Source organism: Musca autumnalis, unplaced genomic scaffold (genome assembly GCF_047663935.1).
Source record: "Musca autumnalis isolate F117 unplaced genomic scaffold, ASM4766393v1 scaffold_3, whole genome shotgun sequence".
NCBI lineage: Eukaryota > Metazoa > Arthropoda > Insecta > Diptera > Muscidae > Musca > Musca autumnalis.
This window is the reverse complement of record NW_027411866.1, coordinates 116,007,827-116,023,501: the sequence shown is the minus strand read 5'-3', so window position 1 is coordinate 116,023,501 and position 15,675 is coordinate 116,007,827. Positions and strand designations below refer to the sequence as shown.

Below are 15,675 nucleotides of genomic sequence, written 5' to 3'. Positions count from 1 at the left end.
AAGCTTAAGTAGTTCAGGGTCATCTCTATACAAATCACAGCTATTTGGATATGCTCTAACAATAGCTAAATGATGCTGATACAAATTGAATTATAAGCTATTGAAAGCTTTGAAGTGAAAGGGTTACAGTGTGGGAAATAAAATTTCACATGGAAAGAAACGTTGAAATATTTAAATAATGAAACATGGATAGAATAGCTAGTTGAGGTCTTTCAGAAAGTGTGGATTTTGGACGTATATATTCATACAGATTTTATTTTGTTGACAAACAGTGGTATTTTAGTGATACCTATAAGATATTCAAGGAATACTTTTTGGACTTAGAATCTATTACCAAAGGATAGTACTAATGTTTTATTTCATAACTCAACGCAGCCTTTTTATTTTATTATTATTTTTAGTTTTGAACAAAGAAACATTTAAATTGAATGCTGTCATAATTTACAATCATTAGCTTCAAAACAAAGTGACGAGTTTGTAACAACAACAGCATTATGCCATATTATTATGCAGCGTCATATCTTTGTCGTATTACACAACTATTAAAACAAATCAGACGTAAACTGCAACAAGAACAACAAAATCCAGCAACTTCTGTACCTACCTAGATATGATATTACAAAACATTGACCATAACATGCCATGTAAGCCAAAAATAACAGATCATATGGTCGATATGACGACAAGTTCAGTCTCAGGTGTCTAACTGGTAAGGTACTTGAAATAAACACAAATGTTCGTATGTAGATATGTGTGGAGGTAGAGTATTCACTTCCCTTGAAAAGTATTAACTTGCATTTAGAAGTTACTTCGCAAACAATATGTCGAAAACAATGTAATGTGTGTGTTCGAGATATCTACAAAATATAGAAATGTCCGACTGCATACATATTTCAAGAAGATACGAGGGTGATATGCGTTTACGTTCTTTTTCTTTTTTTATCATCAAATAGCCAATTGACAGTAGCAAAGTGTTTAAAGAAAAAGAAAAATTTTGGAACAACAAAATTCCACAAATCGTGGATTTTTTAAAGAAAATTTTTGAAGCAACAAAATTCCACAAATCTGGGATTTTTAGAGAATATTTTTGAAACAGCAAAATTCCACAAGTCTTGGATTTTTATAGCATCCACCATATGGAGGGTATAACTAAATTTCTCACTCCGTTTGTAACACATCGAAATATTCGTCGGAGACCCTATAAAGTATATATATTATTGATCAGCATAAAATTCTATGTCGATTTGACCATGTCCGTCCGTCTGTCTGTCTGTTGAAATCAAGATACAGCTCGCAATTTTGAAGATAGAGAGTCAAAATTTGGTACATAAGTTTTTATTACTTGCAGGATGGTTGGTATTGAAAATGTGATATATCGGTCTACGTTTTGATATAGCCCCCATAGAACGGTACCTCCCGATTTTCGGTATTTTTAAGGTTTTAGCTTCATTATCCTACCAAAAGTGGCTGAAATTTGGTACTTAGTCTTCTTTAGGGGTATAACACTTTCCCCCAGAATTTTGTCGGTATCGGTCCACACCTTCATATAGCCCCCATAGAACGGTAATTATCCTAACAAAATGCCTGAAATTTGGAAAGTAGTCTTCTTTAGGGGTATAAAACTTTCCCCCAGAATTTTTTCGGTATCGGTCCATCTCTTCATATAGCCCCCATAGAACGGTATCTCCCGATTTTCGGTATTTTTAAGGATTTAGCTTCATTATCCAACCAAAATGGCTGAAATTTGGTACGTAGTCTTCTTTAGGGGTATAAAACTTTCCCCCAGAATTTTGTCGGTATCGGTCTACACCTTCATATAGCCCCCTTAGAACGGTACCTCCCGATTTTCGGTATTTTTAAGGTTTTCGCTTCATTATCACACCGAAATGGCTGAAATTTGGTATTTTGACTTCGTTGGGGGTACTCAAACTTCCCCTTTAAATTTGTCGGTATAGGTCCACGCCTTCATATAGCCCCCATGGAAAAGTACCTCCCGATTTTTCGTATTTTGAAGGTTGTGTCTTCAATATTCCACCAAAATGGCTGAAATTTGGTATTTAGTCTTCAATGTGATATAAAACTGTTCGCCAGAAATATGTCTGTACAGGTCCACGCTTTCATATTGCCCCATTTCTGACTAAAATTCGTCGGTATAGGTCCACGTTTCGATATAGCCCCCATAGAACGGTACCTCCGGATTTTCGTAATACTGAAGATTGTGACGTCAATATCCAACCGAAATGGCTGAAATTCGTTATTTCGCCTTCCAAGAATTATACAGTATTCCAGAAGAGTATTATCAGTATAGGTCCACGTCCTCCTATATCCCCATAGAAGCTTACTTATTGATTTTCGGTATTTTTTTTAGTTTTAGCCACATTCTGTTACCGAAATATAGGAAATTTGGTATTTTGTCTTCTTTGAGCCTAAAAAGTTTCCGTCAGAAATTTGTCGGTATAGATCGACGTTTTGAAATAGCCCCCATAGAATGGTGCCTCACATTGTTTTACCGAAATTGCTGAAATTTAGTGTTAAGTCTTGTTCATACACGAAACACCAAAAGGCCACAAATCGTGGATTTTTTAAAAAAAAAAATTTGGAACGCCAAAAGGCCACAAATCGTGGATTTTTTTAAAAAAAATTGAAACACCAAACGGCCACAAATCGTGGATTTTTAAAAAAAAAAAATTTGAAACACCAAAAGGACACAAATCACAGATTTTTTAGAGAATAATTTTGAAAAAACAAAAGGCCACTAATCATGAAATTTTTAAGAAAATTTTTGAAACACATTTTATATAAAAGCTTAAACTAAATTTTAAAAACACAAACCCTGGATTTTTAAAGAAAACTTTAGAAACACCAACCAAAAATCGTGGATTTTTAAAGCAGAAGACTTTTTAAAAGTATACCTTACTCAGAAGCAATAATTGTTCGTTGGGTAGCCCAACGGTCTTCTATATTATATAATTTCTTGACGATCTTCTATAGAGAAGAGATTTCTTAGAGACCTTAGAGAGACAGAAGTCGTCTCCAGTTAAAAGCCAATTAAATCTTGAACCCACCTCGTAAATTAGCTTATAATACAATGTATTTATGTACATTCATTGCAAGTGTATTCAAACTTCCATCATTATGTCCAATATGATCTCGATAAGAGAAGGCCTATCAGCATACTCAACAAGCTGACAATGGCTGACAGTCATATGTACTTATGGTTCGTCATAGTCCCAGCCACGTAAATATTTAGTCTTTACCAGCTGAGGTCTAACACTTCAATCGTTTGTCGCTGGTGCTGGTGCGTCAATGCGATTTTGGCCTGAGTGGTTATAATTTGACAGGTGTTTGTTTGTGATTTTCATTCCAAGTGGTGTTTATTGTAGTTGCTGTTATTATTAGTAATGCATTTGCAGTTTTAGTGGTGGATGGTTGCAGTAGTCACCAGTGGTCAGAGTTATTAGTGTTGCTTAATTTTTTTTTCTTCGCTATTTTTTCGTGGTATTTCTTTTGTGGACTCAATTTTTTGTTATTATGTTTTTGTATGTTTTGACAACAACAAAAACAAAAGTTCCACAATTTTAATGTGTATTGTTGTAATACTTCGATAGTATCTAATAACAGTAGCGGTCAGTCAGTTGGTACAACAAATTATTGGAAATTGTAGGCCAACCAACCACACAGCAGCACTTTACGATGGTGATGCAGTAACTGCATCATCGTAACTTTTGTTGTTGTTTCTTTTTTGTTACATAATAAAATATTAAAAAAAACAGCAACAAAAATTAATTGTTTTTGTAAAAGTTATTGGTTTTTAACATGGACCAACCCAATCTCCATTGGAATTAATCAATTATTTAAGTTTCATTATTTCGACAATTTATAACGAATGCTGAGTAATGCTGTTTCAAGGTTATAGTGATTGAATTGGCTTACAAATAATAATAGGTGGTAGTTCTGTATGCTACTTATTATATGTAACTAAATGTATAAACATCTAACCCCATAAGCCTCGACTGAGTGTCACAAATACTTATTTATGAGCCAATTTGAATCGATTTCTGCCATAAATGACCTCTTTAACAATATTGCTATACATGGGATTTCTTACGGGATTCTTCGAAATCACTTTTATCGACAATATACCATTTTCATATGTAATTCGAATTATTTTAATTGTAATTCGAGAATTCTATTTGTAATTCGAATGATTCTATTTGTAATTCGAATTATTCTATGTGTAATTCGAATTATTCCATTTGTAATTCAAGTTATTTATTATTATATTATTATTTTTATTTATTGAGACTTCTTTCATTTCATTAAAGATTTAATTATTACAATAACTATCAGAAACACTTAAAACTATTACGTATTATTTTAATAACATTACAAAATTTGAGGATGCTACATGCATATACAGTTTTTGGTTATTTAATTGTTTTTAATAAATTATCGATAAGTATATGAAAATAGTGTTTGCTCCCGACACTTACAATAGCGAATAGAGTTTTATCTATATTTTTGTGAACTTATAGCTAGGACTTACAACTAAAAAAACAAAACAAAAAACAAAGCTTAATCTAAAAATAAAAAATTCCCCCTATGTGTGCCAGGTGTAGAGCAAGAATAAAAAGTTTCCCTAGAAGTGTTTGGCCACTCCTGAAGTTTTCCAAAGGCGAAAAGATAATTCGTGTTCCTCCAATTAAATTCATTTTCAATATTAATAATATCATAGAAAATAGACCCATCGAAATCAGCTAGTCTATCTATGAAGCGCTTCATCAAATCGAATACATATGATGAAAGCCGAGTAATTTTGCTCTCATTATAAATGAATTCATTTGAAAATCTCTTATTACGTGACTGATAATTTTGAATAATGTTCCTCTCAAAAACTTCTAATTTTTTCATCGTTGTTGGAGAGATGTTTAACCATACAGTAAAGGCATATAATAGAACAGGTCGAATGCTAACTTTGTAAAGGAATTAGGCCATGTTTATATTATAATCTTTTGCAGGATTAACCTTCTTTATGAGGATTTATTTGACTTATACGTAATGGAAATGACATTTGAAACCCAGTGGGTTTGTTAAATCCGGTTATATATGTATAAACGTAGTATAATTTAGATTTAACTGATAAAAATTTGTTGTTAAATAAATTTGAAAAAGCACCTTTAATCCGATTTGCTCTTTCCAAATTATAATCAGCATGTCTATTGAATTTTAAAAGTTTATAAAAATTAACACCTAAGTACTTTAAACTATCTACGAAATCAATTTTGTCATCGCCTAGCTGCAGATCTAGTTGCTTACTTTCCGGCACTACAGTATATTTGTATTTCCCGGAAGCATTTCGAATGCAAATTGCTTTACTTTTAGAGGTATTAATATGAATTCCCCATTGCAAATAGAAATATTTTACCCGGTTCAGATGCGACGAGACATGTTGAAGAGCAACTAACGGAGATTCATCGTGGGCGTAGAGCAGAGAGTCGTCGGCATACAGTATACCCTTGGATCCATCCAGTACATGGGGAAAGTCGTATATAGAGATGTTATATAAATGAGGCGCCAATATAGATCCTTGCGGCACACCGCAAGTGACATCACATAAAGATGACATAGTATTTTCGATTTGAATACAGAATTTTCTTTCATCGAAAAAGCTTTTAAAAAGCTTTACTGTCGCCGGTTGGAAACCAATCTCAATCATTTTGAACAAAATGCCATTGTGATAGGCCTTGTCAAAGGCTTTTTCAACGTCTAATGACACAGCCACAGACAACGACGCTCCCTCAGACTCTGGATAATATCATTGTGGAATTTCAAAAGTGCATGAACCGTTGAGTTTCCCTTCTCGAAACCAAACTGTTATTGAGGTATATAAGAACCAGCAAAACCTTCATCCATTATTTTTTTAATTATTTTTTCGAAAAATTTCCCAAGATTGGACACAAGTGAAATCGGCCTTAAGTTATTAATATCACTGTCACCAGGTTTTTTCGTATTGATTGATATGATTGATAAGCCCTCGGAAAATAACCTTAATTTATACAGTTATTAAATAAAATTGTCATATACTCTAAAGCTTTCCTTGGAAATTTTTTGATCAAGTAATTAGATATATTATCCACGCCGCACAATGGTTCAGGAATCGATTTTCCTGGCCAAAAATCAAAATTTTGTTTTGTAACAGATATTTAATTTCTATATGGTATTCGATAGTAAACATATTAAAACTAAGGAAATACAAAAATTAGGTCAAAATATTGGAGGGTGCGGGCGTGGGGTGCCCCTAAAGACGAACATTTTTCCAATATTTGAGAAATACGTAATTTTTGAAAACTTCTGGAGAAAGAAATAGTTATTTCTCGGAAACTATAACATAAATTGCGTTCGCTGCTTTTTTGTTAGGTAGGTAGGATAGTGGCATTTAAAAATAAATTAAACAAATTACCGTGGCGTTTACACAGCATGAGCTATTTTATTTTTCCTCAGGTACTAAATTTTATGAAATTCCAAATTTAGTGGACTAGAACTTTTGTGGAACAACATGGAACAACATCTTTCCACAGAAATATGCCCGAAAGTCTCCTCTTTTAGCCCATATATACTTTTGTTCCCGTCCCGCTCCGTCCGTTTAACACTTTTTTAAATTTATTGAAATTACATGGGTAAAAATTTGTGTTTTTCCATACCAATTCCCATATGAATTACAGTTTTTTACACAAATTAAAATTTTTTGGAGTATATGAGATTTCATATGAGTTATATAAGTTTTATGAACACCCAAGGAGCATTTTATTTTAATTTTTGAAAAAATTTATTTTTTTTGCATTTTTTAATGTGAAAAATTTGTGAAAAAATTTTTTTAATTTTTTTTTCGAAATTTTTTTTAATTTTTTTTTTTTTGCCATTTTTATAGTGTATTTATTGGCGTTTGACCATCTTTAATATATAAGACGATATAAAAACACAAAAGCACTGATATTTTGATGAAAAATAGTAAAAAAATTCAAAAGTTTAACTTTGACTTTGAATTCCTCTGCAACTACCTGACCGAATTTGACCGCTTATAATTCACCGGAAAGCTGATTGTGTTATCTGTCTAACAAAAAAATGAAAATATCTCTATCCGTTCAAAAGTTACAGAATTTTGACCAGGAAAAAGCGATTCTGAACCACTGTGCGCCGCACGACTTTTTTTTATTGATTGATTTTAAGTTTGCCTAAACTTAATTTAATGATGTAAAGACAGTGTCATTTTGGTTATTTAAGGCTGTTTTGGAATCATCAAATGTATTGATATAGTCGGGTACACTAGATATAACATTGTGTATGGTTTCATCTATATACGATGTGTCTCTGTCGGGGGGAGAACCTTGGTAAATGGTACTAAAATGGGCTTTAAGTGTTTCTAACTTTTGATTCACGTTAGATTTTCTAACACAATTTACGGAAATATCCGTTGCTTTTGACCTATTTTTCTTTCCTGTAATATTAAAGATCTTCTTATATGTCCAAGAGCCAGGCTTAATTTCTTTTAATTTTGAGTTAAAAATTTTGGCCTGCTCTAATTATACTTGTATGGTATGATGTCTTCGTTGGGGGTATAAAACCTTCTACCTGAAATTTGTCGGTATAGATCCGCACCATCAAATACCGACCATAGAAAGGTACCCCCCGATCTTCGGTATTTTGAAGCTTGTGGCGTCAATATCCCACCGAAATGCCTGATATTTGGTATGTAGTCTTCGTTTTGGGTATAAAACTTTCCACCTTAAATTTCTCTGTATTGCTCCACGTCTTCATAAAGCCCCCCATAGAACGGTACCTCCCGATTTTCGGTATTTTGAAGCTTGTGGAATCATTATCACACCGAAATGGCTGAAATTTGGTATTTAGTCTTCGTTAGGGGAATACAACTTTTCACCTCAAATTTGTAACTATAGATCCACGCCTTCATATAGCTCCCATAGAACGGTACCTCCCGATTTTCGGTATTTTTAAGGTTTTGGCCTCAATATAACACCGAAATGGCTGATTTTTGGTATGAAGTCTTCGTTGGGGGTATAAAACCTTCCAGCCGCAATTTGTCAGTATAGGTCCGCACCATAGCACGGTAACTTTCGATTTTCGGTATTTTAAATGTTATTGCCTCATTATCACAACGAAATGGCTGAAATTTGGTATTTAGTCTTCGTGGGGGAATACATCTTTCCACCCGAAATATGTAGGTATAGGTCCACGCCTTCATATAGCTCCCATAGAACGGTACCTTCCGATTTTCGGTATTTTGAAGGTTGTGGCCTCAATATCCCACCGAAATGGCTGAAATTTGATATTTAGTCTTCGTTGAGGTGTAAAACTTTCTACCTGCAATTTGTCGGTATTGGTCCAGGTCTTTAAAAAGCCTCCATAGAAATGTACCTCCAGATTTTCGGTATTTTGAAGGTTGTGGCCTCAATATCACCCCAAAATGTTTGAAATTTGCTACTTAGTTTTCGTTGCGCTTATAAAACTGCCCACTTTAAATTTGTTTGTATAGGTCCACGCTTTCATAAAGCCCCCACAGAACGGTACCTCCCGACTTTCGGTATTTTAAAAGTTGTGGCCCCAATATTCCCACGAAATGGCTGAAATATAGTATTTAGTCTTCATTGGACGCATTAAACTTTCCACCTGAAATATGTCGCTATAGGTCCACGTCTTCATATAGCCCCCATTAAAAGGTACCTCCCGATTTTCGGTATTTTGAAGGTTGTGGCCAAAATATCCCACTGAAATGGCAAAAATTTAGTATGTAGTCTTCGTTGGGAGTCTTAAATTTTTCGGTAACTGTCTACGTCTTCATATAACCCCACAGAGCGGTACCTCCCAATTTTCGGCATTTTAAAGGTTGCGGCCCCAATCTTCCACCGAAATGGCTGAAATGTGGTATTTAGTCTTCATTTGGGGAATAAAACTTTCCACCCGAAATTTGTCGGCATAGGTCCACGTCTTCATATAGCGCCCACAGAACGCTACTTCCCGATTTTCGGTATTTTGAAGGTTGTGGCGTCAATATCCCACCGAAATGGCTGAAATTTGATATTTAGTCTTCGTATGGGGTATACAACTTTCCACGTTGGGGGTATTAGTATTTAGTATGGTATTTAGTCTTCGTGGGGGTATAAAATAGTCCAGAAGGGAATTATCGCAGCAAAAAAAGTCATTACCAAATAATGACTTTATTCAGTAAATTTTGGCAGTAGTAACTACTTGTAGTAGTCGGACCCACTAGCTCTATGCCACCGTACTCATTACTTGGTAACTACTTAGTAATGAGTATAGTAAGTAGTTTTGTGTCTCATTGGTATTTAACCTTGTTTAACAGAAAGTGATATTCTTCCGTTAGCGTGGCGGAAGAGCTTAGTACTTTCATTAACGAAAGGAAACTAATTGTTCCATATTATTTCAATTTATCTCATGGTGGATGGTATAAAAAGTTCTGTCCGACCGAACTTAAGACCGTTTTTACTAGTTACAAATAAAATTTGTTTTACAAACCTTTCCACATTTAAGGATTTATTAATTTCTTAATCATCATCCGTGGCATAAATATTCATGTGATAAAATTTGGATTTTTTCAATGACTCCTTTTCCTCTGCCATTAGCCCATAAACATCTTCGATAGATTGAGTAATTTCCGATTCATTTGGCCACAGCAATTTACGAGCATCTTTACGAAATTCGGCCCTACTGAACTTAACGCCGTTTTTACTTGTTACAAATAAAATTTGTATTACAAACCTTTCCATATTTAAGGATTTATTAATTTCCTAATTAAAGCATCTGTGGCATGAATATTCATGTAATAAAATTTGGATTTTTTCAATGACTCCTCTTCCTCTGCCATTAGCCCATAAACATCTTCAATAGATTGAGTAATTTCCGATTCATTTGGCCACAGCAATTTACGAGCATCTTTACGAAATTTCAATACACTTTGATTCATTTCATTATGAGCCTCTATAAGGGACTTCATATCCAATAAATCCTTATTACTTTTAGATCGTAAGTAATCCATTTCAATACCTTCGATTTCCGCCAGCAATCGTAAAAGTAAAAAGTCAGCATAACGTTTCTTCACCTCCAGCTGCGACAGACGTTTATAGAATTTCATTGTTTGAGAATTTTGCACAATTACAAATGAAATTGTGAGAACTTTGAAGATGAGTATCAAGGCAATTAAAATAAAGCCAAATTGATCCAAACGACCAATGCTCGTTTCAATCAAAATTTTCCAATAAATCAAATCTCGTTTATTTTTTGTCAATTCCAAATGAAGAAATCGAAAAAGCAGCAGGCTGAATATGCAACCAAATCCAATCTTTAGATAATTCTTTACAAAAAAGCGATGTAAGTTGCCACAGATAAGCATTGTTTTGGAGGAGGAAGATAGTTTTTTTTTTATTTTTGTTTTTTTTTTTAACACAAAATTTGACAATTTTTAATTTTCACAATATTGAAAAGAAAATGACAATGCCACCTTGAGAAGGTAGTAACCCAAGTACTGCTTTTTAAAGAAAAATTTCGAAGCACAAACATGCCAACAACAGACGACAATCCACGGCGGCGGGTTCTTCGATACCGGATTGATCCGAAACCACACAACACCCGGATTATGACCAGTGGCAACCACCTCAGTGTACTAGTATCGTTTTTTCTGCGTTGGGGGCAGCATACATCGGAATGCCTGCTCCCAATTCTTTTGGTCCGTGTCGGGACGGAGGAAAACCCAGGACCAATATTTACATATATGTCGTCACCATAAATGCCCGAAGACGTAACCACATGAAAATCGAAATTCTCTTTTTGATGGAATCTGATACATAAAGCCAAAATACATGCTCTGGCAAAATTTGAAGCTTCTTCGCTCAAAAATAACGATCTTATTCAAGAAATGACATTTCGGAAAATGGGATAATATTGCAGATGTTGTTGTTGTAATAACGGATCCGGAAACCGAGCGTTTTCGCGGTTTCAGTTTCATTACTTACTCCCAGTCGTATATGATTAATATACGCCAAATACTCACCCGCATAAGCTAATTATTCTATAAAACAGTTTTTCATTTTATACAGTTTTTTGCTTCTCCTGTAAAGTTTTTGTTTTGTGGGTTACGTCTTCCGGCATTTATGGTGACGATGTGTGGTGTTTGTCGCATCCACATGCACCAAACTCAAACTTCGGTGAAGTCTGGTGAATCGACAGACCGAATGTGAATCGTACAGACCGATTTCGCTTTTGTCGCCCGTAGCAAAGACCCTTGTTGTCGATCCTCAGCAAATGACTGAAATTTGGTATTTAGTCTACAATCTTCCACCTGAAATTTGTCGATTGTCAACGTCTTCATATAGCCCCCATAGAACGGTACTAACGATTTTTGGTATTTTCAAGTTCTTAGCCTCAATATACTACTGAAATAGCGGGAATTTGGTATTAAGTCTTCGTCGGGGGTATAAAACTATCCACCTTAAATTTGTCGGTATAGGTCCACGTCTTCATATAGCACCCGTAGAACGGTACCTCCCGATTTTCGGTATTTTCAAGGTTGTGACCTCAACATACCACTGAAATGGCTGGAATTTAGTACATAGACTTAGTTGGAAGTACAAAACTTTCCCCTGAAATTTGTCGGTATAGGTCTACGTCTTCATATTGCCCCCATAGAACGGTACGTCCCGATTTTCGATATTTTAAAGGTTGTGGCCCCAATATTTCACCGAAATGGCTGAAATTTGGTAGTAAGTCTTCGTTGAGGGTATAAAATTTTCCACCTTAAATTTGTCGGTATAGGTCCGCGTCTTCATATAACCCCCATAGAACAGTTCCTCCCGACTTAAGGTATTTTGAAGGTTGTGGCCGATTTTCCGTATTTTCAAGGTTGTGACCTTAACATACCACTGAAATGGCCGGAATTTTGTAGTTAGACTTCGTTGGAAGTATAAAACTTTCCCCCTGAAATTTGTCGGTAGAACGGCATATAAAACTTTCCACCTGAAATTTGTCGAAATAGATCCACGTCTTTATATAGAGCGGTACCTTCCGATTTTCGGTATTTGGAAGGTTGTGGCCTCGATATACCACTGAAATGGCTGAAATTTAATACTAGGTCTTCGTTGCGGGTATAAAACTTTCCACCTGAAATTTGTCGGTAAAGGTCCAGATCTTCACATAGTCCCCATAGAACGGCACCTTGCGATTTTCGGCATTTTGAAGTTTATAGCCTCAATATACGATTGAAATGGCAGAAATTTGGTATTTAGTCTTTGTTGGGGCATAAGACCTTCCACCTGAAATTTGTCTTCAAATAGCACCCATCGTTACCTCCCGATTTTTAGTATTTTCAAGGTTTTAGCCTCAAAATACCACTGAAATGGCTGAAATTTGGTATTTAGTCTTCGTTTGGGGTTTAAAACTTTCCACCTGAAATTCTTCATATAGTCCACATAGAACGTTACCTTCCGATTTTCGGTATTTGGAAGGTTGTGGCCTCGATATACCACTGAAATGGCTGAAATTTAATACTAAGTCTTCGTTGTGGGTAAAAAACTTTCCACCTGAAATTTGTCGGTAAAGGTCCAGATCTTCATATAGTCCCCATAGAACGGCACCTTCCGATTTTCGGTATTTTGCAGTTCAATATGCGATTGAAATGGCAGAAATTTGGTATTTAGTCTTCGTTGGGGCATAAGACTTTCCACCTGAAATTTGTCTTCAAATAGCACCCATCGTTACCTCCCGATTTTTAGTATTTTCAAGGTTTTAGCCTCAAAATACCACTGAAATGGCTGAAATTTGGTATTTAGTCTTCGTTTGGGGTTTAAAACTTTCCACCTGAAATTCTTCATATAGTCCACATAGAACGTTACCTTCCGATTTTCGGTATTTGGAAGGTTGTGGCCTCAAAGGTTGTGAAATGGCTTAAATTTGATTTGATAGTCTTCGTTGTGGGTATAAACTTTCCATATTTACTTCAATACATTGGTGGTGGAGAGTATAAAAAGTTCCCCCCGGCCGAACTTAACGCCGTTCTTACTTGTTTTAAATAAAATTTTAGTAGCAACGACAGGTCACAAATCACATGACTGATTTTATATCTCGTCTTCTAATAATAATTGTACAATGAAAGTTTCCGAATTCCCAATCGCGTAGCCACTTGTTTTTGCCTTTTTCGTACGATTCACCATACAAATGCTCTCTTTGTATTCATCATTGGGTTAGTGGTTCTTCTTCAAGGAATTCCCATCTCTTAGATTTTGACAACTACTACCTTGTACTAGAAGAAGAGAGTAATATTTCCAAATGCATAGTAAAATAGCAACACAAATTTGCTTCTACCAAAATCTACAAAAATATCTCAAAAAAATTTATTTTAATTCCCTAGAAATAACTGAACAAAAGCAAAAATTGTGAAATCAATTAACACCATATTTCATTTGACTGTTTTGGACATTAAACGATTTCCAATCAGATCGGAAACAAAAGAACTGTTATTATTTATCCAACAAAAAAATGGTGTATGCTAATAAATATGTGGTTATTGTTGTTTTTTGTGTACGCATTTATTGTTATTTCAATAAATTGTTGCCATCACACAGTGCAGTCGAAACCGGTTGACCACCTATGGGCAAATAAATGAAAGTTTCTCCCGGATTACCTTATTTAGATTACAGAGAGAAATTAATTCAACAAAATTGGTAGAACACAAATGACGCAAATTATTTTTTAAACAATTATGGCAAAAAGAACTGTCATTAAATTTGTGGAGAAATGGGAACTTCCTTTTCCAAAAAAAAATATGCATCTACATTACTAATTTATTATTTAGGGTTATTTCAAGTATTCCCACACCACGCATCATGTTTTTTGTTTGTTTTGTTAAAATCCTCTAATAATTCCCTAATTGCCAACATTCAATAATATCACACTTTCTCCATGTGCTGTGAGTGTGTGTTATTTCTTTTTTCTTCAATGGTTGCCAATTTTATTCCATACTCCACATTTAGCGTAAATATACTCGTATACGTATAACAGCAGCTGGTTATTGGGTCATTGACTTCACTGAAAAGTGTTAATAATAAATATTATTTCATTTCACTTGTGACAGAAATATATTTTTTTCATTTCTTCATTTTCATGTGAACGGGGACACACATACATATGAGTTCATTCATATAGAACGAAGTTAATAACAATATTTCCTGTAACAGCAAATAATAAAAGAGACACCAAATTAGCACACAAAATTTTAGTCTTTTTTTTATTTTTTTTTGTTACTTGCTGGTAACCTAAAATTGCAGAATGAAAAAAACTGAAACAATTTCATTAATTACAACACGATGTTGCGACACTGAAAATTTAATACCCTACACTATTAATTGGCGATATCGGTGGCTTTAGAAGAATTTCAAACGCCGCAGACTTCAGCTAAAAGTGACACTAAATAGGAAGGTATTCAATACAAAGAAGGTCTTCAATCTACAGAAAATCTTTAGAAGATATTCTATCTACGAAAATCTTAAGAAGGCCTTTAATCTACAAAATACCTCTGAAAGAGCTTCTATTTGCAGAATACCTGCAGAGTACTTTTAGATGGTTTTCCGGCTGCAGAAAATCTATAGAAGTTCTTCTATCTACAGAAGAACTTTGAAATGACTTTTGGAAGATCTTCTGTCCGCAGTAGGTCTTTGCAAGACCATTGGAAGGTATTTTATCTACAGAAGATGATTGGAAGGTCAACTTTTTACTGGAGTTCTTTGGATGTTCTTCTATTTACAGAAGATCTTTAATCTATGTAAAGAAACCTTTGGAAGGTCTCCTATCTACAGTAGGGCTTTGGAAGGTCTTCTATGTATAGAAAACCTTTGGAAGGTCATTTATCTACAGAAGACCTTTAGACAGTCTTCTATCTACCGAAGACCTTTACAAGGTCAACTATCTACAAAAACCTTTGAAAGGTATTTTATCTACAGAAAACCTTTAGAATTATTTATATCTATAAAAGACCTCTTTGTCCCGACGAACTTAAGAGACCTGAAGAAGGTCTTCTAGTTACAGAAAAACTTCGAAGATCTTCTATCAGCATAAGATATTTAGAATGTTTTCTATGTACGAAAGACCTTTGGAAAGTATTCTATCTACAGAAGTCTTTTGAAAGGTCTTCTGTCTACAAAAGACTTTTGAAAGGTGTTCTATCTACAGAAGACCTATGGAAGGTCTTCTATCTACGGAAGACCTGTGGAAGCTCTTCTATCTGCAAAAGGCCTACGCAAGGTCATTTATCTACAGAAGACCTTTGGAAGGTATTCTATTTACAGAAGGCCTTTGAAAGGTATTATATCTAGAGAAGATCTACAGAAGCAGAAGACCTTTGGGAGGTTTTCTATGTACAGCAGACGTTTGGAAGGTCTTCCATTTACAGAAGACTTTTGGAGGGTCTTATATCTACAGAAGACTTTTAAAAGGTCTTCTATCTACTGAAGACCTTTGGAAGGTATTCTATCTAAAGAATACCTTTGGAATGTCTTCTATGTAAAGAAGACGGTTAGAAGGTATTCTATGTACAGATGACCTTTGGCTTTGGGAGGTCTTCTATGTATAGAAAACCTTTGGAAGGTCATTTAT

The 15,675-nt window shown here is 34.7% G+C and overlaps 2 protein-coding genes across 3 annotated transcripts in view; both read right to left on the bottom strand.

Annotated features, from left to right (window-relative positions):
* The window catches only part of LOC141397573 (uncharacterized), a 173,480-nt gene that overhangs the window by 98,350 nt on the left and 59,455 nt on the right, over positions 1-15,675 (bottom strand). The window lies entirely within an intron of this gene.
* LOC141397574 (uncharacterized) lies at positions 9,561-10,465 on the bottom strand. 2 transcript variants are annotated; one of them, XM_073974012.1, is made up of 2 exons: positions 9,796-10,465; positions 9,561-9,744 (listed from the first exon to the last, which is right to left on the bottom strand). In XM_073974012.1, exon 1 carries the CDS (start codon positions 10,424-10,426, stop codon positions 9,806-9,808), a length of 621 nt encoding a protein of 206 aa, XP_073830113.1. In that variant the 5' UTR covers positions 10,427-10,465; the 3' UTR covers positions 9,561-9,744; positions 9,796-9,805. The 2 variants fall into 2 exon arrangements, with proteins under 2 accessions (XP_073830113.1, XP_073830112.1); XM_073974011.1 differs by having other exon boundaries at positions 9,561-9,741.